General features: G+C 38.5%; 5 protein-coding genes and 1 pseudogene across 6 annotated transcripts; 3 read left to right on the top strand and 3 right to left on the bottom strand.

Annotated features, from left to right (window-relative positions):
* Window positions 1-1,786: 1,786 nt before the first annotated feature.
* On the bottom strand, window positions 1,787-4,071 carry LOC106351570 (annotated as a pseudogene).
* Window positions 4,072-5,228: 1,157 nt separating this feature from the next.
* LOC106350039 lies at window positions 5,229-6,163 on the top strand. Its single transcript, XM_013789981.1, has 3 exons — window positions 5,229-5,345; window positions 5,397-5,512; window positions 5,734-6,163. The coding sequence occupies exons 1-3, from the start codon at window positions 5,229-5,231 to the stop codon at window positions 6,161-6,163; spliced, it is 663 nt and encodes a 220-aa protein (XP_013645435.1).
* Window positions 6,164-6,768: 605 nt separating this feature from the next.
* On the bottom strand, window positions 6,769-9,601 carry LOC106347232 (formin-like protein 8). The gene has a single exon (XM_013786745.3). The coding sequence runs from the start codon at window positions 9,210-9,212 to the stop codon at window positions 6,882-6,884; it is 2,331 nt and encodes a 776-aa protein (XP_013642199.1). The 5' UTR covers window positions 9,213-9,601; the 3' UTR covers window positions 6,769-6,881.
* A 1,002-nt stretch (window positions 9,602-10,603) lies between these two features.
* On the top strand, window positions 10,604-13,751 carry LOC106347233 (zinc finger MYND domain-containing protein 15). 2 transcript variants are annotated; one of them, XM_022704168.2, is made up of 11 exons: window positions 10,604-10,817; window positions 10,945-11,157; window positions 11,278-11,391; window positions 11,489-11,663; window positions 11,759-11,859; window positions 11,967-12,054; window positions 12,260-12,368; window positions 12,499-12,658; window positions 12,757-12,831; window positions 12,985-13,098; window positions 13,216-13,574. In XM_022704168.2, exons 2-11 carry the CDS (start codon window positions 11,056-11,058, stop codon window positions 13,267-13,269), a joined length of 1,092 nt encoding a protein of 363 aa, XP_022559889.1. In that variant the 5' UTR covers window positions 10,604-10,817; window positions 10,945-11,055; the 3' UTR covers window positions 13,270-13,574. The 2 variants fall into 2 exon arrangements, with proteins under 2 accessions (XP_022559889.1, XP_013642202.1); XM_013786748.3 differs by having other exon boundaries at window positions 10,612-10,817; window positions 13,476-13,751.
* A 1,267-nt stretch (window positions 13,752-15,018) lies between these two features.
* Window positions 15,019-17,460, top strand: LOC106347234. Its single transcript, XM_013786750.3, has 6 exons — window positions 15,019-15,569; window positions 15,778-15,918; window positions 15,983-16,591; window positions 16,667-16,759; window positions 16,826-17,026; window positions 17,101-17,460. The coding sequence occupies exons 1-6, from the start codon at window positions 15,249-15,251 to the stop codon at window positions 17,311-17,313; spliced, it is 1,578 nt and encodes a 525-aa protein (XP_013642204.2). The 5' UTR covers window positions 15,019-15,248; the 3' UTR covers window positions 17,314-17,460.
* Window positions 17,461-17,693: 233 nt separating this feature from the next.
* Window positions 17,694-20,062, bottom strand: LOC106350040. The gene has a single exon (XM_048761294.1). It carries the CDS (start codon window positions 19,289-19,291, stop codon window positions 18,599-18,601), a length of 693 nt encoding a protein of 230 aa, XP_048617251.1. The 5' UTR covers window positions 19,292-20,062; the 3' UTR covers window positions 17,694-18,598.
* Window positions 20,063-22,934: the final 2,872 nt, after the last annotated feature.

The raw sequence follows: 22,934 nt of genomic DNA on the forward strand, positions 1-22,934 counted from the left end.
AGTCAACGCTTGATTTCCTGCAAATTTAGACATCTCAGAACTTTTCGAATATGCTGAGGACTGAGTAAATATATTGGCCGTTTGATAAATATATAGTATTAAATATAAAATATATTTTAAATATGTGTTCCATATATATTAAACATAATATTTAACTTATTTTTATCAAAAAGCTGAAAAAATCTATATATTTTTAGTTTTATAAAAATATTTTTGATTTATAGATATTTTATATATTTTTATATCAAACTCATAATTTTTGATTTATAAATACTTTATATATTTTTTTTTACATTTCGTATCTATATCTATATCTATATATTTTTAGTTTTATTGTTTTTCAATTTTCATCCGCTTCGGTTTCCGTTTCCGTTTCATGCAACATAGCATGTGAAACTCTTTTTAAAAATGTTTTTACTGCTAGCCTGCTATAGAGTGAAGTTCTCTTAGCCACCAGACTGCATAACACAAATTTAAAATGTTTTACGACTAACGATGGGAATAGCCGAAGCAATTATTGCCGGACTACCAAATCAATTATTTGGGACGGAATTCAAGCTGAAACCTCTCATATAATTGTGATTTTGTTCAAGAGAGACCCAAACCTGGAAAAGTATTTTAGCACATTTTAAGGTTCGTCTACCATGGCTGTGCAGTGTGTAAGACTTGCCAATACTTGAATTGAGTGGTTCAGTTTCTAGACGTTTGGGTTGTGTTTTTTCTTTTCCTCATTCTTGTTTGAAAGCTTAAAAAGTTATGACAATCAAGTAATCAGCCAATGGGCTTAGAATTTTAATCACCGGTCTAAGCCCACTAACGTTCACTTCTTCAAAATCAAAATATATAATAGTTAATGATTATTTATAGTCCAATCCTAACTAGGATTGTTACTAATCTCGTGTATATATATATATAGGACACATTCATTATTTATCTCTATCATAATTAAAGTTTCTCAATCCAGCTTCTTCTCATATCTCTCTCTCTCTCTCTCTAACCAAATCGTGCATAATGGCACGCGCACAAGAAGACTCCTTGCTCTATATTTTGTTGTGTTGTATTTCGTTTTGTTCTGTTCTATTTTTTTTTGGAATACTGAAATCAAGAGAACCTCACGTGTCGAATATAGAAGTAGCTTCTATGGATTTCACGGTAAACTGGGATTTATTGATAAGGCTTCCTGACTATCTTCTTGGTGATAACAAATGTCCTCAAGGAGACATTCAAGCTTCCTTGTTTTACAAGGATCTTACCCTAGCTACCTCGTCCACGCAAAGGTCAGGGTTTATCTAATAGTACTTTTTTTTATTTAATTACTTTAATACACAATTTAAGAAAGAAAATTGATTACCTAATCGTCATTAGGTACGAATATCTCAACCACAAGTCGCCTCAGCTACTTAGGTTTCAGCTACCGTCTCTGAAAAAGATATCCGCGGTTTGGTTGGACAAAACATTATCAAAGATATCAAAGAGAAGAGTGAAGTGAGGTTCGGGTCTCGTGTTTTTCTTGCAACGTTGTAAGAGAAATTCGACAAGAGTTTGAGCTACATTGTGATGAAACGACGTTGATTCGATCCAGGTTCTAACATGAAGGCCATTGCGTCTAGGAACAACCCTGCATGCCGTTTGGGTTAGCAGAGATTTGATTTTTCTTTATGAGTCAGACAATTTTTCACAGAAGTTGTGTTTAGTAAGGATTTTAAACGAGTTTATATGTTCATTAACAATTTATAATTTTGTTAGAATCTCTACACATGCTCGTCATGGTCATCTTCTATGTTAGTAAGTCTCAAGAGTTTCGATTTTTTTCCACAAGGATTTGCGTTCGAAAACCATGAACGCTTCACAAATTTTATAAGTGATCTTGTTCAGGACGTAACCTAATACTTAGTGGAAACAAGGAAACAACATTATTTCATTCTCATTCTACAATCTCGTACTATGCAAGTATGCAACATAAAAATAAGATCATTAGTTAGCGTCCACCAGAGACAAACGATTCCGTCATGACCGAAGAAAAAGTGTTACTACTGGCCCCTGGAGGCTCTTTTGCTTCGCCCAAAGCATCAATCCTCCCTATATTTCGAGCATTCACAGTTCAAGCAAGTTATAGGAAGAGTGGCTACACCGTCTAAGAATTGCATTACGCTTGACATGCTTGGCCTAGTTGCTGCCACTGGATGCGAACAAAGCAACCCTAATTTCAAAACTAGAGTTACTTGCGCGGCAAGATACTTGTGCCCTAGCTTTTCATCAACCACCTGAAGTATATCTCCACTATCCCAACGGTCTAGTACCCAGTCAGTCAAAACAATCTCGCTTGGTGATCCTCGTGGCTCAATGGGTTTTCTTCCACAGGTTATCTCCAGCATGAACACTCCGAATGCGAAAACATCAGAGCTTGTGCTTGATTTTCCTGTTCTTGAAAGCTCTGGTGATATATATCCAAATGTACCTTGCGTCCAAAGTAACAACAAAAAGCCCTTAATAAGTCCAAATATCTTTATTGATTGGTTGATTATAATGTACACAAAAACGCCAACTTACCTGCAACATTGGAGGACTGAGAATCAATCCCATGGTCACATAGCTTTGCAAGTCCAAAGTCACCGAGCTTCGCGTTCATATTTTTCATCAGAAGAATGTTTGCTGGCTTAATATCTCTGTGGATAATCACTTGCATCCATTGCTGATGCAAATAGCAAAGCCCCGAGGCAACATCTTTGATGATCTTAAATCTCTGTGACCAATCAAGAACTTGATCTGGTTGATTGTAAAGAAACTTATCAAGGCTTCCTTTAGGCATAAAGTCATAAACCAAGTAAAGCTCTCCTTTGCGTCTACAATAGCCAAGAAGACGAACTAAATCTGGATGTCTTAGTCTTCCAGTGGTAGCAATCTCAGCCAAAAACTCTCTCATTCCTTGTTTCGAATCATGAGAAATCTTCTTCACCGCGATCGGTATGCTAGACAATGGTAAGATCCCTTTAAAGACTTTTCCAAAGCCTCCTCTTCCAAGAAGCTCACTGTTCTTGAAACCTTTTGTGGCGATGAAAAGATCTTTGTAAGTGAATCTATGAGGACCAAACTGAACCTCCCAGTCCTCAATAACTTCCAAGAACTTATTCCTCTTCAAGTAGAAGACAACTCCAAAAACCAAGACTACAATGAGTGTAAACCCTGAAAGACTCAAACTAATCGCCAAGATCTTGCGGCTCAACGACCGATCTTTATCATCAGGAAGTTTGGGGAGACGAGAGTGAACTATAGGTAAAACTGACCCGTTGTTGTTGAAGTTCCATCCAAGAATATAGTGAGAAGAAGTTGGACTACCTACTGAAGTGAAGCCAACATACATGTACTCAAGTAGATAAGGATAAAGATCTTTTCGGAGCGAAAGCAGAGGAGTCTTGGGCTTGCATGTATAGATAGAGTGCATTGTAACATCTAGCTGTTTAGCTGAGTTGTTATACTCAACCCACACTTGTATTGGCGCCCCACTTGCAATCTCTATATCCACAAAACCACTACCATCATCTTTAAAATAGCCAGCAGAGTGGTTTCTATATGAATCTAAACCACTGACGTTGATAACAACCTCGTTAACATCTTTACCGTCGGTTTTGGCGGTGTGGAACTCAACTGAAACAGAGCGGTTGCTTGCGGAAGAGTTCAAGCCTTTTGTTGAGGATATGTTGAAGGAGAGTCCACAACCGGCGACTGTTTTACGGGTTGCCATGATGGCGAAGACGAAGGTGGTGGAGAAAGATGAAACGGTGTGGTTTCTTGAGTTCTTGAAATTTTGAGGGAACTGGTAGAGAACTTGACCAGCTCCTCCTTGCGTCTTTGAAGTAATGAGTTTGAATAATCCGTCAGGGTTTAGATCTGCGACTCCGTCGGTGTATAAGTAGCCGTTGAAGCTGAACTGTCCACCTGTTGGGTCTGAAAAACCTTGAGAAACTGTATCCATGGGAAAGAAGAGGAAGAACAAAAAAGAGGACATCAAGAACATCTCTAGAGACATAGACATGATTGAATGTAGTTGTGTTTGAAGTTTGTGGAATGGTTGCTTCCTTTTAGTGTGTGTTTTATAAGCATCCATGTGAAACTCGCGCTTGTTCTTGCCTACGCGTTGCTACTGAGAAAAAGTGCAAAGAAAGTGTCGCGATGTTTCGTAAAGTTACTATTTGGTTATAAAAATATGCTTTTTCTACTAAAAAACTATTACAAGATGTGAAAGGTGGTGGTCACACACACTATAATAGTATTTATGTTTTGTTCATACCCAAAATCAACATCAACGTTCTCTACATATCAAGCCTTTTTGTTACCCGAATTATTAATAGCAACAACGAGAATCATACACAGTATTATTATGCTCTGTCAATATCCAAAATCAGCTTTTACTTTCTGTAAAGGTTAGCTTTAATCCAAGTTCAAGGAAATTCGGAAAGCTAATAAATTTAGATAAAAGGTAAGTTCACACTATTCGGTATTGTTTATTAGATAAGCAAACCGAGTTATGTTTGGTGAAATATATACTCAGTCCAGTTGAAGAAGACTTGTTCATAAGATTCTTTATCATATTATCTATCAACAAGTCAATATTTTGCATCTCATTTTGCTTTCAGTGATCAGATTTATGACCTTTTTCTTATTGTATCATCAGAGTTGTTTGTTACAAGGGTTTTAAATGAGTTCTTCAGTTCATTTTTCATTTTTATTTTGCCAACAGTATCTTACTACATATCTTTATCAGTGCTTATGCTAATTAACAATTTATATTATTACATCTTACTGTTAATGAAAACAAAGAAACAAACCTTATCTCATTCATTCATTCATTCTGCAATCTTAATTTTTAGCATAAAAGATCATTAGTTAGCGTTCACCAGAGAAGCGATTCCATAATGACTAAGCAGACCTGTGACAAGGAAAAAAGGTTACTACCGACCCCATGAGACTCAGTTGCTTCACCCAAAGCACTAAACTCCTACGACCTCTAAAATACTAAAAAGCACAAGCCTATTATGTTAGGATTTGTTCATAACCAAAACCAACTCTTACTTCCTCTACAGCTCAGCCATTTTATAATCCAAGTTGAGAAAATTCAGAAACTCAACAAAGAGATTGAACAGGCAGTTTTGAGTGATATCTCAAGTATTAAGATTGGGTCTTTTCCAACAAGGTATCTTGGACTTCCCTTAAATCCGTCAAGGATTAATATGGCTACTCTCCAGCCTTTTTTGGAAAGGATCACGAGCAAGCTACACAGCTGGACTGTTAAGACGTTGTCTTATGCTGGGAAAATCAGATTGATTGCTTCTGAGGTGTATGGAATGGTCAATTTTTGGAGCTCTGTTTTTAATCTGCCAAAAACTTTTTATGCTCAGGTTGACTCAATTTGCGCAGCGTTTATGTGGAACAACAACACAACCTCAGCATCGGGTGCTAGAGTGGCCTGGAAGGATATATGCAAGCCCAAAGCAGAGGATGGCCTGGGTATTCGGTTAATGGAAGAGTTTCAGCTAGTTTTTGAACTGAAAAGAGTCTGGAATTATTTTTTCAACCAAGGTTCTCTGTGGGTTGCTTGGCTACGGAATATATTTTTAAGAGAAGGACCTACTGGCTAACTGCGGACTCCCCCCGCTTCTCTCCTACAGTCAGAAGTATGCTACAATTAAAAGAGTTTCTCCCTGATTTCATGCGTTGTAATGTGATGGATGGTAGGGAAGGTTCCTTCTGGTTTGACTCATGGACTGTGCTAGGACCTTTAATCTCTGTCGTTGGAGATGGGGGACCTAGAGCTTTAAGAATCAGGAAGGATGCTCACATTGTTGATGCCACTACAGAAGGATCATGGCGCCTCCCGCCTGCAAGAACTAATGAGATGGTCGCACTTCAAGCTGCTGTCTCTGCAGTATCTCCTCCGGTTCCATCAAATGGCATGGATAGTTACACTTGGATTCAAGCCAATGAAACCTACGGGTCTTCTTTCTCTTCAAAGGTAACATGGGACCATATCCGTCTCAGCTCACCTGAAGTGTTTTGGCATAAAGTGATCTGGTTTAAAGAGAATATTCCTAGAAACACTTTCATGTCTTGGCTAGCTCTGCTTAGAAGGATTCCTACAAAGGATAGACTGCGACGATGGGCCTGAATGTCACACAAACTTGTGTCCTATGTAATAATGGGATTGAAACGCATCATCATCTATTCTTTGAGTGTGAGTACTCTTCTTCTATTTGGCAGTCATTCGCAGGATCAGTTAGCTCCAACCCGCCTTCAGATTTACACTCTGCAGCAGCTTGGATTCTTCATGGCTTTCGACAGCGTCAGGCGCAAGCCACCACTCTCCTTAAGATCATTCTGCAATCAACAATTTATCTCCTCTGGAGGGAGATAAATACTAGGATATTTACCTCTACTGCAACACCGCCTCAAGTTATTCGAGCCTCACTGGATCGTCTCATTAGAGATCGCTTACTCTCTGTTCTGGCAAGACCCTCCTCTGCTCACTCTCTTTTGGTATATTATTTCTCTTATATTAGGCCTCCTTGAGGTTGTTATTTGAAGGTTGTTATGTTTTATTTTTGTGTAATAAGTTGCTGTGGCAACAATGTTAAAAAATCAAAAAATGGTATAAATCTTAACATTTTACAAAAAAAAAAAAAAAAATATGATAAATAGCGAAGTTCACACTCACATATCAGAGCTATGTTCATCTTTTTGAGCAACAGAAGACATGTTCATAAAACATGGAAATGTCATAAACCAAATTTCTTTATCATATAAATCTATCAACAATTCAATACCTTTGAATAAAAATCAAGAACTCAATCATTCTATTATTTACAAATAACAAATATGAACTCTTCTCACATATCAGAATCCGATTCACCGGAGTCACTCCTAGACCTGTCCGACATGAAATTTGGAGGCAAAACCGGAAACTTCACAGCATTCCTCTGCGTGGAAGTCGACTCGGAAGAACTAGCTACCTTCCTCCTCTGCACATTCCTCATAATATCTAAGCATACTTTATCAACCATGGCAAGAAAATCTCTCACGATAACAAACAGATGAAGAGGGTTCTTCCCCTTTACACTAGCTCCTGCTTGATAATACTCTGTTGTCCGCTTCACAAGCTCCATTACTTTCCTCTCTTCTTCTCTCGCCGTCTTCACTTCTTCCTCTACTGAATCAAGAAACGTCATCATCTTCTCCACAAACCTCCCTCCTTCACACTGTGCAATCACCTTCCTCGCGTCTTTCGCTCTAACCGCAAGAGCCGAGCAAGTGGCAACGACCGTGTCGTAATCTACACTAGCAGCTTTCTTCACGTTTGAAAACTCAGAGCTTAGTCCTCCGACAATGGGTAGACCAAGCTTCAAGAACTCTTTCTCTTGCTCTTCTTTAGACATGGCTTGAGGAGCGTTGTTACTACTACTGCTACTTCTGCTGGTACTTCGTGTTAAGCTATTGCTTCTTCTATTCAAAACGCAGCGTTTTCCTTCCGACCTAACGACTTCCTCCACCACGAAGTTAAGCAGAGTCGTCTTCCCATCAACGCTCTTAACGTCCGAGAGTTTCAAAAGCGCGGTTAGATTAAACGCCTGAGCGTTTCCTCTCGCAGTTCCCGCGTTCATTCTGTTACCAGCTTTGAGAATCGCTTCCAAAAGCTTCACGAACAAACCGCGAGACCTCAGCTCTTTACACGCTAAATCCAGCGTTTGGAGCGATCTGCCGTGGTGAGCGATCTCTGGATAGTAATTCGCCCTGAAGAGAAACGCGTTTAGTCGCGTAAACGCCGTTGGCACCGCTTTGAGGAGATGAAAGAGGAACGCTTCCGCGTCCGCGAGTTTCCCCGCGTCGCCGCCGTCGAACTCGAGGATCGCTGATTGCTCTTCTTTACTCGGAGCTATTCTCGCCAGCCTCTCTAGCGTCTCCGGTACGAAGTCGTGTCCTTCGACGAGTGCTTCCACGAGCTCCTCGCGCGTCATGCCTAGGGACTTGAGCACGATCGCTGAGTTCTGAGACTTTCTCGGATCGAGAATGAAGATTTTAGTCGGGGAGTTTGACTTTGGTTTGTCGTGTTCTGGCGATTTCTTTCCGACAGCGACGTAACCGAACAGAGCTTCCATTAGATCTCCGTCGAAACTGAACGAGCCGCGATCGATCTTGTCCCAAACCATGGAGTGATCGGAGTCAGGGTTTACTTTATCCCAATGCAGAGGCTTTAGCTTCACCTGACCACTTCCAGCTCTCGAGCTCTCTCCTCCGCTTGCTCCTCTCGGCGCCGGCGGTGGTCTCGACGCTGACGACGACAAAGCCGCCGCCTTTTTCATCGGAGGCGGTGGTGGCGGCGAAGGTGAAGGACGCGGAGGCGGAGGTGGCGGTGCTGGTGCAGTTTTCTTCACCGGAATCGGCGGTGGCGACGGCGGCGGCGGCAGAGGTTGTGCAGTTTTCTTCGCCGGAATTGACGGCGGTGGTGGTGGCGGTGACGGTGGTGATTCCAACTCGTAGGAATCGTTATGGATTATACTGTGAGAAGTGGATGATCTTCCTCTGAGGAGAGGAACCTCCGTGACCTGCTCCATCTTCTTCTTGTTCTTGTAATAAATCACTTCTTTCTCTTCACTACCACCTTCTTCTCCTCCGGCGACGATCTCCTTCCGGAAACTTCCGCTTCTTCTCTGCCTCTGGCTCTGAAGATTCCTCCAATACAACACATCGAGACCGTTCTCGTCGAGGATCAGGCCTTTCACACCTCCAAACCGCGTGAAACCTTCCCGAGCCAAAGTCTCCGTCGCCGCCACCGTCGTTGTTGTCGGAGGATACGGAGGTAAGGTGTTCTGAACGTTGATTCTGTTCTCTCTCCGTCGCCGCCGCCGCGCGATGACGCATTTCTGGAGGAAGAAGAAGAATGCTGCAGCTAGAACTACGGTGCTCGCTGCGGTTATTAGGACGGCCTTGGTGATCGTTCCTATATCAGACGACGATGAAGGATTAGACGGCGGAGATGAGGGGGTAGAAGGGTTTATCGGCGGAGGAACCGGGGAGAGATCGTTGGCTGGGAAGAAGGTTTCGATGTTTTGAGGCGAATCTGATTGTGAAAAGGAACGATACGGTAAAACGACGACGCATAGGATGAAAAGTATGGTTACTTGTAGAGGAAACGGCCATGGCTGGTGTAACATGGCAGCCATGAACGATTAGCTCATGTACAGAGAGATCGTATAAATTTGCGAAAAACGTAACGTCTTTGTTTAATTTTATCTCAGGGACTTAGTGTTAATATTCGATTTTTGATAGGTTTATTAAATTTAATTTTGGAGGGTTTTGGTGGTAATGAGGGGAGTTAGAAGCTGAGGGGAGTTAGAAGCTGAGAGCAGTTGATCTGTTCTTCTTTGTACCTCTTTTTTCCCGGGGTTTGATCTTAAGATATGTTTAAGTGACGGAAAGACCCTTAGTGGTGGAGCTGATGGTAAAGGGTGGTTTGGTAATTATAGTCCTTTTCCGTGTGATGGACTTGTGGAGCTGGTGCGGTTGGATGTGTATCGTTGACTTTGTCTAAAAGGAGTGCTGTGTGTTGAATTCTTGAAATTTAGTTTTGTGTGTTCTAGAAATATTTTCGATGCTGAAAAAGTCTTAACTACATGCCAAAACATATCAGTTTTAGATACGATTTTTTTTTCAATTATTGACACAAAGGAGAAAATCTCTGTTTTCTATGGCAATTAAATGAATTCACATTTTGCCTGCATTTAATCTTCTTTTGTGTATAGAATAATAGAAGTAATACATTTATTACTTTAGGTAATTTACAATTTGACATTATTGAAAGAAAAAGCAAGAGATTACTTACTTTGCGCAGTAAACAATGGTTTTGTCTTTTTTTGGTCAACTGAATATTGGTGTTGCCTAAACTATAAATATTGTATATTTCCTCTTGATATATGTAAATCTCAATCGGTCAAACTAGTAGGGAATGAAATCAATCCAGTAGTGGGTGATCACCATTGATAAAACAAAGTTCAAATAAAATGATAGTAATGTTGATCATATAAATATAACGCGTATCAAACAGAAAATAGGAACGTGTTAAACAAAAAGAAAAAAGGTATCATTGAATCGAAAAAGGAATGTAATGCAAGTAAGATTGCGATAAAGGTATGGTTCACACCACAAAACATATGGAAAATATATTTGTGGCTGAAATAAAACATTCCTTTAGAGTTATTAAACGTCTCTTATTGTGTTACAAAAAGAAAACATCTCTTATTAAAACAGGAATATAAAGTATTAGGTAGGTATTATAACAATATGGCCGGTCGTTTCACCTTAAATGTAAAACGCGCAACCTACTCGTAAAAGGAAAGTACGAAGACTAATGAAATGACGTAATTAATCATTTTTTGGTCAAGTCAACCGGTCAACTCTACCATTCTTCTCAACTAAGCCTTATTTTCTTTTCTTTTTCTTTGACTCCGTATGGTATGAAAAATGCTAATGATAAGTATTTATCACTTCTGATTGAGTTTGATTACTTGAATTGTTAGGTTACAAATCATATAAATTTGTTTATGGTATGAACAATACCTCGCTTAGTTTTTATTGGTTGTAGAACAGGAGTTGGCAAGAGAGTCGAAGAAGTGATGAGAAAGATTTCTCAAAAGTCAAAAGTTTCCAACTTCCATCCAAAACATTACAATAAAAATGGTTCGTTTAACCTTTTTTGTTATTCTGGTGACGTTGCAGCTCAAGACTGACTTCAATTCAAATTCTAGCGCTCTATCGGCTACAGTAATCAGGTAATGAAATGAAACTACGAATAAAGAGAATTGTAATGTTTCAAAAAAAGAGGAGAATTGTAAAAGTAATGAATAATAAATTGATAACACTTGGATAGTTGCATGTCCTAACACAAATGGGCCTTAGAATCAGAGCACAAATGGGCCTTGGGATTAAAACACAAATGGGCCTTGAGTTTTAAGTTCATTTGATCCTTTTCGTGCCGGGAAGTGGGTTGTCTTGGTTCGCCGGCGGCCGATGGAGTGTGCTGCGCGTGGCTTCGGGACGCGATGCGTTGGCCCACCGACGAGGAGGTGTGGCAATTGTGGCGCCGTGGCGTATTGCTCCGTCTCTCATCAGGTTTTTGCTTACTGCCTAACTCTCCCTAAGCCCCTTCTTCTTCTTCTTCGTCGACCTAATCTATTTTGGGAAATTGGTGATTTGATGCCTCAAAGCTAGATCTTGGTTTTGGTTTTGCAGAGTTCGCATTGGAGGTATCACAAGGAAGAGTGCGAGAGACTAGAAGAGCAAATGCGTCGTGTTGATCTGCTCAACGAGTTTCCCTTTACATTCACAGAAGAAGCTACAGTCCAGGTTTATTTGATAGAAGAGAAAAAAATTACATTATATGAAGAAAGCTGATGCCTTTTTCAATCCGTGAACCATTTTGTTTTTCATATACCTTTCTTAGATTAGTCAAAAGGAGGTAAGCAGGTGCTCGTTCCTCACCAAAAGGGACTTACATCATGCTGGAATGTGGATGTTTGAGTGCAAATGTGGCTCCTCCTCTGTTAGTTTCTCGGCTTATGATAGGTTTAGAAATGAAGGCTGGTGGTATCTGCCAAGCTCTTCTTGTCCATGTCGTGGTACGTTTCATTTTTACTCCTCTGGTTATGGTTTTACTGGAAGAGTTGGTTTTTATAGAGTTATTGATTTGGGATCATCATCGCACATGCTGCAGGCCCTTTGTCTCCAGTAACAAGCCAGCTATGTAGTTGGAAGGATTATTACGAGTGGAGACAGATACCTCTTGATTCTCCTGTTGCTCTACTTCTCCACTGGGTAACACATCTTCTTGACGTGATTTAATGCGATTTTGCTAGTCTAACGAGAGTTTTCTTATAGTTTTTCTATTTATTGACTCCTGGAGCTTTCTTCTGTTATTTCAGCCACTAACAATATATCATGCAATCCAAGCCATTGGGATAGGAAACTTGACTCCCCGAATAAGTGATGAACTTCGTATACATTATCTTGGTATGTAACTCTTCTGCCTTTGAATGAACTGCAGTTTCTTTGAGGTTGCTGTCTTGTTTCTCGTTCTAGTGTATGAATCAGTTTTTGTTTGGAGATGTCCTTAGTTCTAGTGTAGTACCTTAATATTGGCATGTGGGATATTATACAAATGTTTCAAAGGATGCATTATGATAATATGATTTGCTGATAGTTTGACCTTCCGAAGGCCTTCAGAAAGAGCTTGGCCAACTCGGAGTCTTTGCTGAGCTGCGAGCGCTCTTCCCTGGTCTGCGCATTCGCTTACAACTGGTTGGACCTGATGTTTCACAACATATGTGAGTTGTGAGCAATTCAAAAGCTCAATAATATCTTTGATTGCAACTGAAACGCCGTAGCTAGTTCTTTGCTTTTATATGTTGGCACCATTCTGATGAATCGTTATCTATATGTTCACCTGTTGAATAGGGATGGAGAGATAATCTCCCTCTGCGGCTATGCCCCTTGCATGGAAGAAGACTGTGACTGTAAATGTTCAAATGAAATTCTCAAACCCGGTAACAAATCAGCTGTGTCGTTACAGCTTTATCGAGGGTTTTATCATGATCGTTACAGTGACATAGCAAAGGTACCCTTTTCTGTTCTTGTATAAACAGAACAGTTATGTACAATCTAGTTCCACCTTTACTGTGTTTTGTTTTCTGATTGACCACCTTGTCTGGACAGGATTCACCTCCTCCTCACATAGTGATTGCTCCAAACGCAGGCATCGCAGCATATCCGAGCTGGTTGCCAACTATTGTACGTTTTCTATTTTTCCAGTAACTGATAATCACATTCAGTATCTACCACGATTACGTCATTTACCAATGACTGTTTACATATTATATATACAGTGACCACATCCTTTCTTTAATCCTTCATTTATGTCACGTGTGAAAATAAACACTTCAGGAACTAATAAAAGAGATGAAAGTCCCAGCTGTGTTTTCTGATTACTGTGAAGAAGCTTGTCATCTTGCGGCTTGTTGCATTAGAACCATCACAGGGCAACCTCTCTCGTTACCTGTAAGTCTACATTTTAGGTTTTATTATTTTCAAATCTATGTTTTTTTGTTATGTGGGTTGATGACGTCATACTATTAGAAAGGGGGAATAGGATATGATTCCTGCCGTATGGTGCAGGCATATGTCTCATCAAAATACTGTATAAAAAGAATAGAGGGTCGACACATATAATGAAGTTGAAAAAGGACAAGACATCTTCCTTCTTTTCTCAGATCTTACAAATCAATTTGGATCCAAGTACACACTAATGTCCAATTCTCCAATCAACCTGTGTTGGATAATTGATGTTTCTTTGCACAAAAGAAAAAATCTAATACTTTTTGCTTATATGTTTTGAAACAATATAGAGAATAATACTGTATCTCCTTGAAATGCAGATTGGGTTAAACCCATTCAGACAACCAATGATGGTAGAAGATAGTTCTCTGTTTATCCCTTGCTACTCAAACTGCTTCATCTTCGCAATCTAAACTCTCCAAAAAAGCATGGGGATCGTCTCATCACTAGTTAGGCGTTGTGGTCTACATTTTCGGAGGAAATGATTATAATCTTTACAATGATTACGCTTTGTTTGGTAGTTGTGGTTATTTATGTGGATAAGGACAGCATACCATCATTGTAGTCATTTAATTCTTAGATGAACTTTTTATCTCCTCTCCGTTAGCCCGTGGATAATAGAATATCGAGACAGATATCAGAAACTCGGATATCCGGAAACCACGGTTAAATGTTTATAAATATATTTATATATGTTTATAATATTGTAAAAACTAAAATATAATAATATAAGATTAATTCATGTATAAATATTGATATATCAAATATAAATATTAATAAAATTTAAAATTTTAATGTATTTTAAAAATACAGATCCGGATCCGGATATTCGGACCTAAAAATTAAGATATCCGGATCCGGATTCGGTTTGCACGGATCCAAGATTTTACTATCCGGATTCGGATCCGGACACTCCGGATATCCTATTTTCGGAGCGAATCTCGGATAATAAGTCTCAGGCCCTACTCTCCATCGTGTAATGTTTCTATGAATAATAAAAGCAGTACAAACGTTGCAAATCATGCTGATCAAACGGGACAAGTGCAGAACAAGAGAGTGCAGATCAAGCAGATAAAGATTAGTTGATCATGCTACTCAATAAATATTAAATTATCGATTAAGAGTTCGTTTAAAATTGTCTTATCTCAATAGATTTTTACAAAATTTCAATCATTTATCTATATATTAACTATTTTAAAACATAAAAAATTATTAATTACTTGTACGTGCCGACATTTATGTAAGAAGATTTATATCTTTTTCTTTAGAAAATGTTTTGTTTTGTTGGCGATTGGACGTCATGTTTATAATTTTAAAATGACAAAAATAGTATTAATGTGAGCTATATAGTTTCAGCTAATCATCGTACATTATTTATAAAATCAGATAAATATATTTTAAGTTAAGTGTTTGTAACAAAATTATTTATTGGCCAAAAAAAGAAAAGAAAACAGATCAACATCACCAAATGTTAACGGCTGAAATTCTACCAAAAAAAAAACAAAAATATTGAATTGCATACAGTGAACTGCTTTTAAAAACAGAAAAAGTTTAATGGTGATTTATGTGTGGAAGAATCGTTTGTGTAAAAGATGTGCCTTTGTACCATCTTTCCAATCAAACTCCGAAACTTTTTCAAATGTAGTAGATATACGTCAAATTAATGAAGAAGCGTCTTAATGCTAATATGGAATATTCTTCCTACACTTAAAGAAAACAAGCACATACTCTTTGAAGCAATTGGACATGAATATCAAACTAAACCGGAACTGATAATAAAACCAGTTGTGGAGAGCAAACTAAACCGGAACTAAACTCGGAGCAGCCAAAACGTAATGCTGACGTGGAAGAAGGGAGCAAGCGAAGAATCTTCAAAAAAAAAAAACTAAGAAAAGACTATTTCATCATCATCACATCTCAGCTTTAATCTCCTAACCTCCCCAAAGTCCAATTCTCAGAGAAACAGAGAGAGAGAGAGAGAGAGAGAGAGAGAGAGAGAAAAGGTTGAAACCAGCAATGGATCTTCATCTTCAACCTTAACACCACCAAAATCCCCCCCAAACCTTTTGTTTCAAAACCACTAATTGATTTGAATGTCTCTGACTCGAAACCTCATATACCTTCTTCTTCTTCTAGGGTTAGCTTTTTCCGTTGACCTGGGTCAACCCCTAAAAGTCCCCTTCAGCGTCAACGATGTCCTCCCGATGCTGCCACGTCAAGTCTCGTGGCCCGTCCTGAACAGCTTCCACAGCGCCGTGGATTTGCTGCCGGTCTTCGTCGGGTCCGTTACTCCGAACAACAACGACTCTCTCGAGTGGAAAGGCGCTTGCTTTAAAGGCAACGAGGCTCGTCTCGACATCACCGTTAGCGATCGAGATGAGCCTGGTCTCGGAGGCGGCCTTCTCCATCTCAAGGTTTGGTTCTTTTTCTGTAAAAAGTTTCAATCTTTGGCCAGAGAATTAGCAAAAAAGGAAAAAAAGTTTCAATCTTTTGTCGGAATTTTAAGTAGTTTTGGGGAACTTTTGTGCAGACATCTCATGATTGGTTTGGTTCTTTTCTTGTAAAGTTTCAATCTTTGGTCGGAATTTAACTAGTTCGGGGACTTTTTTTTTTTTTGTGCAGACATCTGAGGCGCATAGCTTGACGTGTATGGACCTTTATGTCTTCGCAACGCCGTATAGGATTACATGGGATTATTATTTCTCTGCGAGAGAACATACTTTGAGCTTTGGTTCATGGGAAGAGACGGCTGAGTTAGATTATGTAAGAAGGTTTTTTTGATTAGTTGTATTGTCTTTGTGTTGATGATTAATTTATGAATGCTTAGGTGAAGGAGCATGGAGTTTCAGTGTTTCTAATGCCGTCAGGGATGCTAGGGACGTTGCTTTCTTTGATCGATGTGTTGCCTCTCTTCTCCAACACGGGCTGGGGGCAGAACGCGAACTTGGCTTTCTTGACGAAGCACATGGGCGCCACGTTTGAGAAGCGGCCTCAGCCTTGGAGGTCTGTGATCAATCCGGAAGATGTGCATTCCGGAGATTTCTTGGCGGTGTCGAAGATTAGAGGAAGGTGGGGCGGGTTTGAGACTTTGGAGAAATGGGTGACCGGCGCTTTTGCTGGTCATACCGCTGTTTGTTTGAAGGATGATTTGGGGAGGCTTTGGGTTGGTGAATCTGGTCATGAGAACGACAAGGGTGAAGAGATCATTGTTGTGATTCCTTGGGATGAATGGTGGGATCTAACGTTGAAGGATAGTTCAAACCCGCAAGTGGCTTTGCTTCCTTTGCATCCTGATGTCCGAGCAAAGTTTAATAATACTGCTGCGTGGGAGTATGCACGGAGCATGTTGGGCAAGCCTTATGGATATCACAACATGATTTTTAGCTGGATCGATACTCTTGCCGATAACTACCCACCTCCCCTTGATGCTCACTTGGTAACTTCTTAATCTCTTAGAGATACATCGTCATTATCATGGCAATGAACAAGTCTAACATGGGGACCTTTTCAGGTTATTTCTGTCATGTCTATGTGGACTCGTGTACAACCTGCATATGCTGCTAATATGTGGAACGAGGCACTCAATAAACGGCTCGGTACTGAGGTACACATTAAAGTACTTTCTCCTACTCTTCTGAATAGGATAGCTAATTAAGTTTCTGGTGTACAGGAGCTGGATTTGTATGGGATTCTTGAAGAAACAGCGAGGCGTGGAATGTCATTTGACGAGCTACTCACCATCCCTGAACAGGATGAGTGGGTATACAGCGACGGGAAGTCAACAACATGCGTTGCTTTCATCCTTGCTATGTACAAAGCCGCTGGTGTGTTTGGTCCTCTCGCTGATCACATTCAAGTCACTGAATTCACTGTGAGTCTTCTTCACCTGCCTTTCTTTTCCGTTTAACTTCACTCTCTAAGTGTTGTTTCTTTTGTTTGTTTCAGATCCGAGATGCGTATACTCTGAGGATGTTTGAAGATAATCAGACGAGGCTGCCGAGTTGGTGTAACACAGAGAAAGGGAAGCTCGAGTTGTGTCAGATTCTGGGCGAATTCAGAATGGAGTTACCTGGTTATAATACCATTGACCCTTATCCGAACATGAACGAGAATTGTCCTTCTTTGCCTCCTACTTATGAGAGGCCTTCTAAGTGTTAGTAAAGACTGATCATAACATGTTTGTCTCTCTGTTTGTGTTTGTCTACTTTATGTTTTATTTATTTATTGTGTTGCGCTCTTAGCTGTAGGGGGGAAACAAACAACGTTTGTGAACTATTTTATGTGAATATGTGATAATGCTTCTTATTTGCAACAGCAAAGTATTAATTTCAACTTGTGTTTGATCGAACCATAATTTGGAAATAAGGAGTGATACTAAAAGATAATCCGATAAAGAGTATTCTGAATCATAAAATGAAATACATAGAGAATTGAAGAGCAACAAGCACAAAAGAAAACCCTAGAAGCCATAAGAACATCATAAACCATAAAGTCTCTTGGGTGGAGTTCAAGTCTCTATCTTTGGTTTCTTGACGAGCAAATTTGAGAGACCATCGGTCAATGCAGATGAGGAGACCAATGAAGCTCTAAGAATGCTTATGAGCTGCAGGCATGAGAAAAATGATTATAACTGAGGATAGATGGATATACATCTGCTTTGGAGATGCATGAGAACAAAAGGTTGAAGAAGGTAAATACTAAAAGCATACCTCTGCTTTGGAAATGGTGATCTGAAACTCCTCGAGATCATTGATGTCTACCTGCATCTTCCTTAGCAAGCCAATGGTTGAAGATGAATTCATTGGAGTTATAGTAAGATCATTAGACATAATGAACTTCGTTTTTTTCTTCATAAACCCACTCCCACAACTTGATGAAGTACCAGACCTGACTTTTGGATTAGTTGGATACGTACTCACAATGTTGCCAATTTTGGAGAGAGACCGATCGATGTTCCTGGCGACTTTGAAACTAGAGTATCCTTGGTGAGGAATCAAACATTGATATGTCATTGATTGGTGAGCATAATAAATCAGATTATTGTTACTACAAATATAAAAGTCAGGAAGATAACAACTCTTGAAAGCATCTCCTCTACATTGACTTCTACACAAGTTTCCAACACATCCAAAAATGGTATTGTCATTAGACAATGAGCAAGCCATCTCAAGAGGATGAACCAGAAAGGTGAGAAGAGAGTCAATGAGGTCTTCATTGCACTCTGCATACAGAATCTCTCTATCAACCTTTCTAACAAAAACTTTCACAGAACACACTCTGCCTGGATTTGCGTTCCCATTTTCCAGCGCAGGTGGAGAAAACATTTCATGCATCCTCTTACTTGTCATGCAAGTTTTTCTGAGGAATGCGCTTGTCAAGGGAGCTTCTGAAGTGAATAAACATCCTAGTAGAGTCAGCACCTACATCCATAGAAAATTATATATTAAGAGCTATAACGTGCGTGACAATCAGAAAGAAGAATAAAAAGGCAATAAAGTACCTGTTCAAAACCTACATCAATTAGGGTTTCCCGCAGATCACTATAACCAACGTACCCTAGATCATTTAGAACATTCATGAGAACACCAATAGAGTTCGGTGTCACTTTCAAATCATCAGTGACAATGAAAGAGGATCGGAAATTAACAAACACTCCATCTGCAATATCTCCTATCACTTGTTCAACTTGAACTTCTTCTGGGACATGAATCCGAGCATCCATCAAAGCTCCACAGCTACATTTTGAGGTGTTAAAATTGCTGTATGCCCTGCTTCCACATGAAGGACTCTTGAAAAAACTTGGGCACACAAAGAACTCTGTTGGAACAGTATAACTCATGTTCAGTTTGAGCCTTTTGCGATGGGTATCCTTACTACTCTTTGGATCCAACAACATACTCTTGCAAGCTTCTGTCTCAAAATGACTAGTGTCCATATCTGCAACACTTTTGTTAAGGTTTTTATAGAAGCTGAGGACTGTCTTGTGATCCTTGAGCAAGCCAGCGATTTTACCCATTGGGAGAGTCAAAAGGCTGAGGAGCACATCAACAAAATCCTGCTCAGCCTCGGCCAAAACAACTTTGTTTCTCTTCTCATCAATGAGAAGTTTCAAGCTGAACTTTACACCATTATCCATTGGAAATAAAAGGAAAACGAGTAGAGCGACCAAATGTGGAAGATAAGAGACTTAGAATTTACTATTGTGGGTGGGTAACACGTTTTAAAGAAATCAAGAAGATTTGCCTCTATATGTTGAAGAGCCAGAGGTAGAATCTCAAAAGGTTTCTTGTCAAGCAGTAAATGAAATTATGAACCTCGGGAAAAGCTTTTGAATTTGGAAACAAATCGCCAAGGGATTAATGTGATCAGTAAATGCATATATATCTGCGTCTGCATGTTCAACGAACCTCCTTGAGAACTACCATAATGGTATATACTAACCCTTTGGATTCCTCGTCCCCGTTCCATTAAAAAAAAAAGAGAGTAATTGGTGTCTATGCACCTAAAGGTGACCATATTTAAAAAACTAACCTCATCCCATTATCATTTTTTTCATTCCGATTTTACCCCTGTATCACCATCAGATCAACATCTTCTCACCTCAGCCTCCTCTCCCCATGAAATCCTTCGAGAAATCATTTTTAAATAATTATAAAAATAACTAAAGCAATAAAAATTAATTTGGAACAGAAAATAGCCATTGATAATATGCGTGAATTTTGATCGACAAGATCCGTCGCATCTGTTCAAAACTGATCGAGAACATACTATTTGAAAAATGATAGATATTCTATATGTTTGATTTTCATAAAAAGAGACCCTTTAACTTGAAAGTCAGATTTTTCAGTTTTGAATCTTTGGAACCGTTATGCCTCTTCAGTAATGGCGGATTTTCAGAAATCAACTCAACAGACCAAGTGGGTTTTCACTCCTCAGAAACTGGTATCCTGCTTTCCTTTTCATCTCATGTTCTGCTTTTATTTGTTGGGTTTCTTTTGGTTAGGTTTCATGAGACCATCATGTGAAATTGACTGCGATATCATATGGTTTTTCTGTTTCATAAACTATATAAAGTTTGTATATCGTGTTTTTGATTGCGTCATAGGGACTGCCTTCATATGTGCTCACTTTTGATTGCCTTCATCAGATGATGAGAATGGTTTTTGTTCTTATTTTGCTTTGTTTCCAGAGAAAAAACTTGGGCGGAGCCTATATAAAAGATGTGGTGGCGGAGTCTGACCCAACAGCGGAGGCAACTTAAACTTCAAAGAAAGTTCTACATGTATATCTTTAGAGGTGATAAAACAACTTCTTCTGATTTTTCGGCGATTTACGTTACCTCGTTAAATCACATATATTAAAGTAAACATATGTATTTATATGATACTAATATTGTTAAAATGCTAACTTGTTTGTAACATGCTAAATTCTTTTTATTTTGCTCGTTAAATTTAATATTAGTTAGTTAACTTTATGTTTAACTGTTAAATAATGTGTTAAATTGAAAATAACACTGAATTATATAGTGCATTGTTAAGTTACTGACTTAGTCAACGTGTTATAAATAAATATAACTCGATAACAAAATTTGTAACATTCTAAAAATTTGTTAACTCGCTAACAAATGTTGTTAACTATTAACAAATTTTGTTAACTCACTAATAAATTTTCTAAAATATTTGATGGTCAAATTCATTCTTGAGTGAGGTTCATCATAAATCCAGAAAATAGTAGTTATCTGGTTTTTATTTTCTATAAGTTCATTAACATAAATTTAAGCTTTTCATTGAATGCTACATAATTTAAAGAATTAGGCAAGCTTTTTGAGAGACCAAATTTCTATCTCAAACTAAAATTGTATTACCAAGAAGAAGAGAGATTGGAATGTTTTACAAATAAAAATTATAAGAAGAAAAAGAATGTAGGAAGAAAAAACGTAAAACCAAAAGGAATTGAAATTGGAGGAAAGAGAAATGACAGAGGAGCGAAAAAATACAAAGGGAAGGTAGTGTCAGGTGAGAGGATTAGTGAGGGAGAGGAGAATAAGGGTAATTACGGCAATTTGAGACACAAATGTTACAGTATTTTTGCATTTGTGTTAAATCATGTATAAATTCTCAATTTTGACATCAGTCAGGGGCATTAAGCAAATTCTCTCAAAAAAAAAGGCAAAATCTCAAAAAGACCAAAAGTAGTTTTCTACTAAACGCTTTCCAAATTGTTCTATCTTCCTATAAACGTTTTCTTGCATGTAAAAGAATGTTCTTTGGTTTTGTTTCTTCTCTCTTTCTTTATAGTTCTACTAGGGGTGTCCCGGAATATTATTTTATTATTGGTAAGAGCATGATTTTTTTTTTGGATAATGTAATTATGTTATAGTTTTTATTTGTTAAGATCATTATTTGATGTTTTTAGTTTGTTATGTAGTAGGTGATAAGTTAATATATTTTGCATTTTTTTTTTTGAATAATGTGTTGTTGTGTGTATAGTATTTGTTAGTATTCAAATGAGCTTCTAACGTAAACTAATATTGAATTTCAATAATTTTGCATCTACGCATTTGTTGATTCTAAGATTAACGGTTTCATCGTCAAAATTGTATCATATTTTTTTCATATTTTTGAAAATTATAATTTTTAAGATGTTTTTTGTCTTCTCCCCATATTTTAAACTTGAGCTCTCACCGTGTATGTATTTCGTTACATTTCTGGTGTGCGGTGCTTCTCACCATCACTGGAAAAAGACTCACATTTTTCTCTTGTTCTTCTTGTCTTCTTCACCTATGAGATTATATGGTATTTGTTTCAGATCAGGTTTATGAGTTTTCAGTTGTTCGGTTGCTTCCCACGGCATTGTAGGCTGTTCCAGTCAATATTGATTGCTCCTCTTCTTCCTTAGATTTCAGCTGATGTTAGGAACTGCATCTCCTTGGTTGGGTCAGAGTTTATTCGTCTTTGATTTTGTATTCCTCGTCGTTGGTCTACCGTCAATAGTCTCTGCTCGTTTTGGTTTTCAAGATCTAGTTTTTGGTGTTCTGACTTCTATGCTCTCTTTCATAGCTCGAGGACGGCTCCATAGTTTTTTGATTTCGCTCCGTCTCCCTTTCCCTCTCTATTCTTGCATCTCTTTGCAGCTTTCATCGCATCTCTGGTGGCTCTCCCTTTCACCATGTTTGCCACTCGAGATTTGGATAATGTTTTCGTTCGTGTATGCTATGTGGGCTTGGAAGGTTATTTCTGGTCTCAAGTTTAGTCTCTGATTTTTTGGTGGTTGTCTTCCATTCTCCCTCTCTCAAGTTGTTTCTTTTCTTTCCATGTTTTCCTTGGTATAGGTGTGCGGAGTTAGTCTCTTGGAGCTTTGGTCCCTTCTATCCAGAGTTTTGTGGTTTTTCAGTTGCATGCCGTCTTGTATGTTCTTGTTTAGTCTGTGAGGTGTTTCTTACTTTTTAGCTACTGGTTGTGATTTAGGTGTTTTAGGCATATATTTTCCTGCTTTTTGGTGGCTTTGGCCTTTCGATTATTATTCTCCCTTTGGCCCGCTTTCTTAGTTTATGTGTTGGTTGTCTAGTTTCTTATTCTTAATTTGATTATCTTATGATACTAATAGTGAAATAAATATAATTTGTAAATGAAATAATAAAAATTAGTAAAAATAATAAAATGATGAAAAGTCTTGCTATTTTTAGGTGTGAATAAATTAAATATTTAAAATATATTTATATTATTTTATTTATTTCTTGAATTTTAGAGACCAATAAGTGTGAGAAGGATTAGATAATA

This window comes from Brassica napus, chromosome C6 (genome assembly GCF_020379485.1).
Source record: "Brassica napus cultivar Da-Ae chromosome C6, Da-Ae, whole genome shotgun sequence".
In the NCBI taxonomy this organism is placed as follows: domain Eukaryota; kingdom Viridiplantae; phylum Streptophyta; class Magnoliopsida; order Brassicales; family Brassicaceae; genus Brassica; species Brassica napus.

What these genes read in the sequence shown, in the direction of transcription:
- LOC106347233 (XM_013786748.3), top strand. Translation starts at nt 11,056, where the DNA reads ATGGAGTGTGCTGCGCGTGGCTTCGGGACGCGATGCGTTGGCCCACCG. An exon ending in TTGCTCTACTTCTCCACTGG is followed by an intron (nt 11,860 to 11,966) that starts GTAACACATCTT and finishes CTGTTATTTCAG; the next exon opens with CCACTAACAATATATCATGC. An exon ending in ACTTCGTATACATTATCTTG is followed by an intron (nt 12,055 to 12,259) that starts GTATGTAACTCT and finishes GACCTTCCGAAG; the next exon opens with GCCTTCAGAAAGAGCTTGGC.
- LOC106347234 (XM_013786750.3), top strand. Translation starts at nt 15,249, where the DNA reads ATGTCTCTGACTCGAAACCTCATATACCTTCTTCTTCTTCTAGGGTTA. An exon ending in GCGGCCTTCTCCATCTCAAG is followed by an intron (nt 15,570 to 15,777) that starts GTTTGGTTCTTT and finishes TTTTTTGTGCAG; the next exon opens with ACATCTGAGGCGCATAGCTT. An exon ending in TTCAAGTCACTGAATTCACT is followed by an intron (nt 17,027 to 17,100) that starts GTGAGTCTTCTT and finishes TGTTTGTTTCAG; the next exon opens with ATCCGAGATGCGTATACTCT.
- LOC106350040 (XM_048761294.1), bottom strand. Translation starts at nt 19,291, where the DNA reads ATGGATAATGGTGTAAAGTTCAGCTTGAAACTTCTCATTGATGAGAAG.
- LOC106350039 (XM_013789981.1), top strand. Translation starts at nt 5,229, where the DNA reads ATGGCTACTCTCCAGCCTTTTTTGGAAAGGATCACGAGCAAGCTACAC. An exon ending in CTTCTGAGGTGTATGGAATG is followed by an intron (nt 5,346 to 5,396) that starts GTCAATTTTTGG and finishes TTTTATGCTCAG; the next exon opens with GTTGACTCAATTTGCGCAGC. An exon ending in GAGGATGGCCTGGGTATTCG is followed by an intron (nt 5,513 to 5,733) that starts GTTAATGGAAGA and finishes GATGGATGGTAG; the next exon opens with GGAAGGTTCCTTCTGGTTTG.
- LOC106347232 (XM_013786745.3), bottom strand. Translation starts at nt 9,212, where the DNA reads ATGGCTGCCATGTTACACCAGCCATGGCCGTTTCCTCTACAAGTAACC.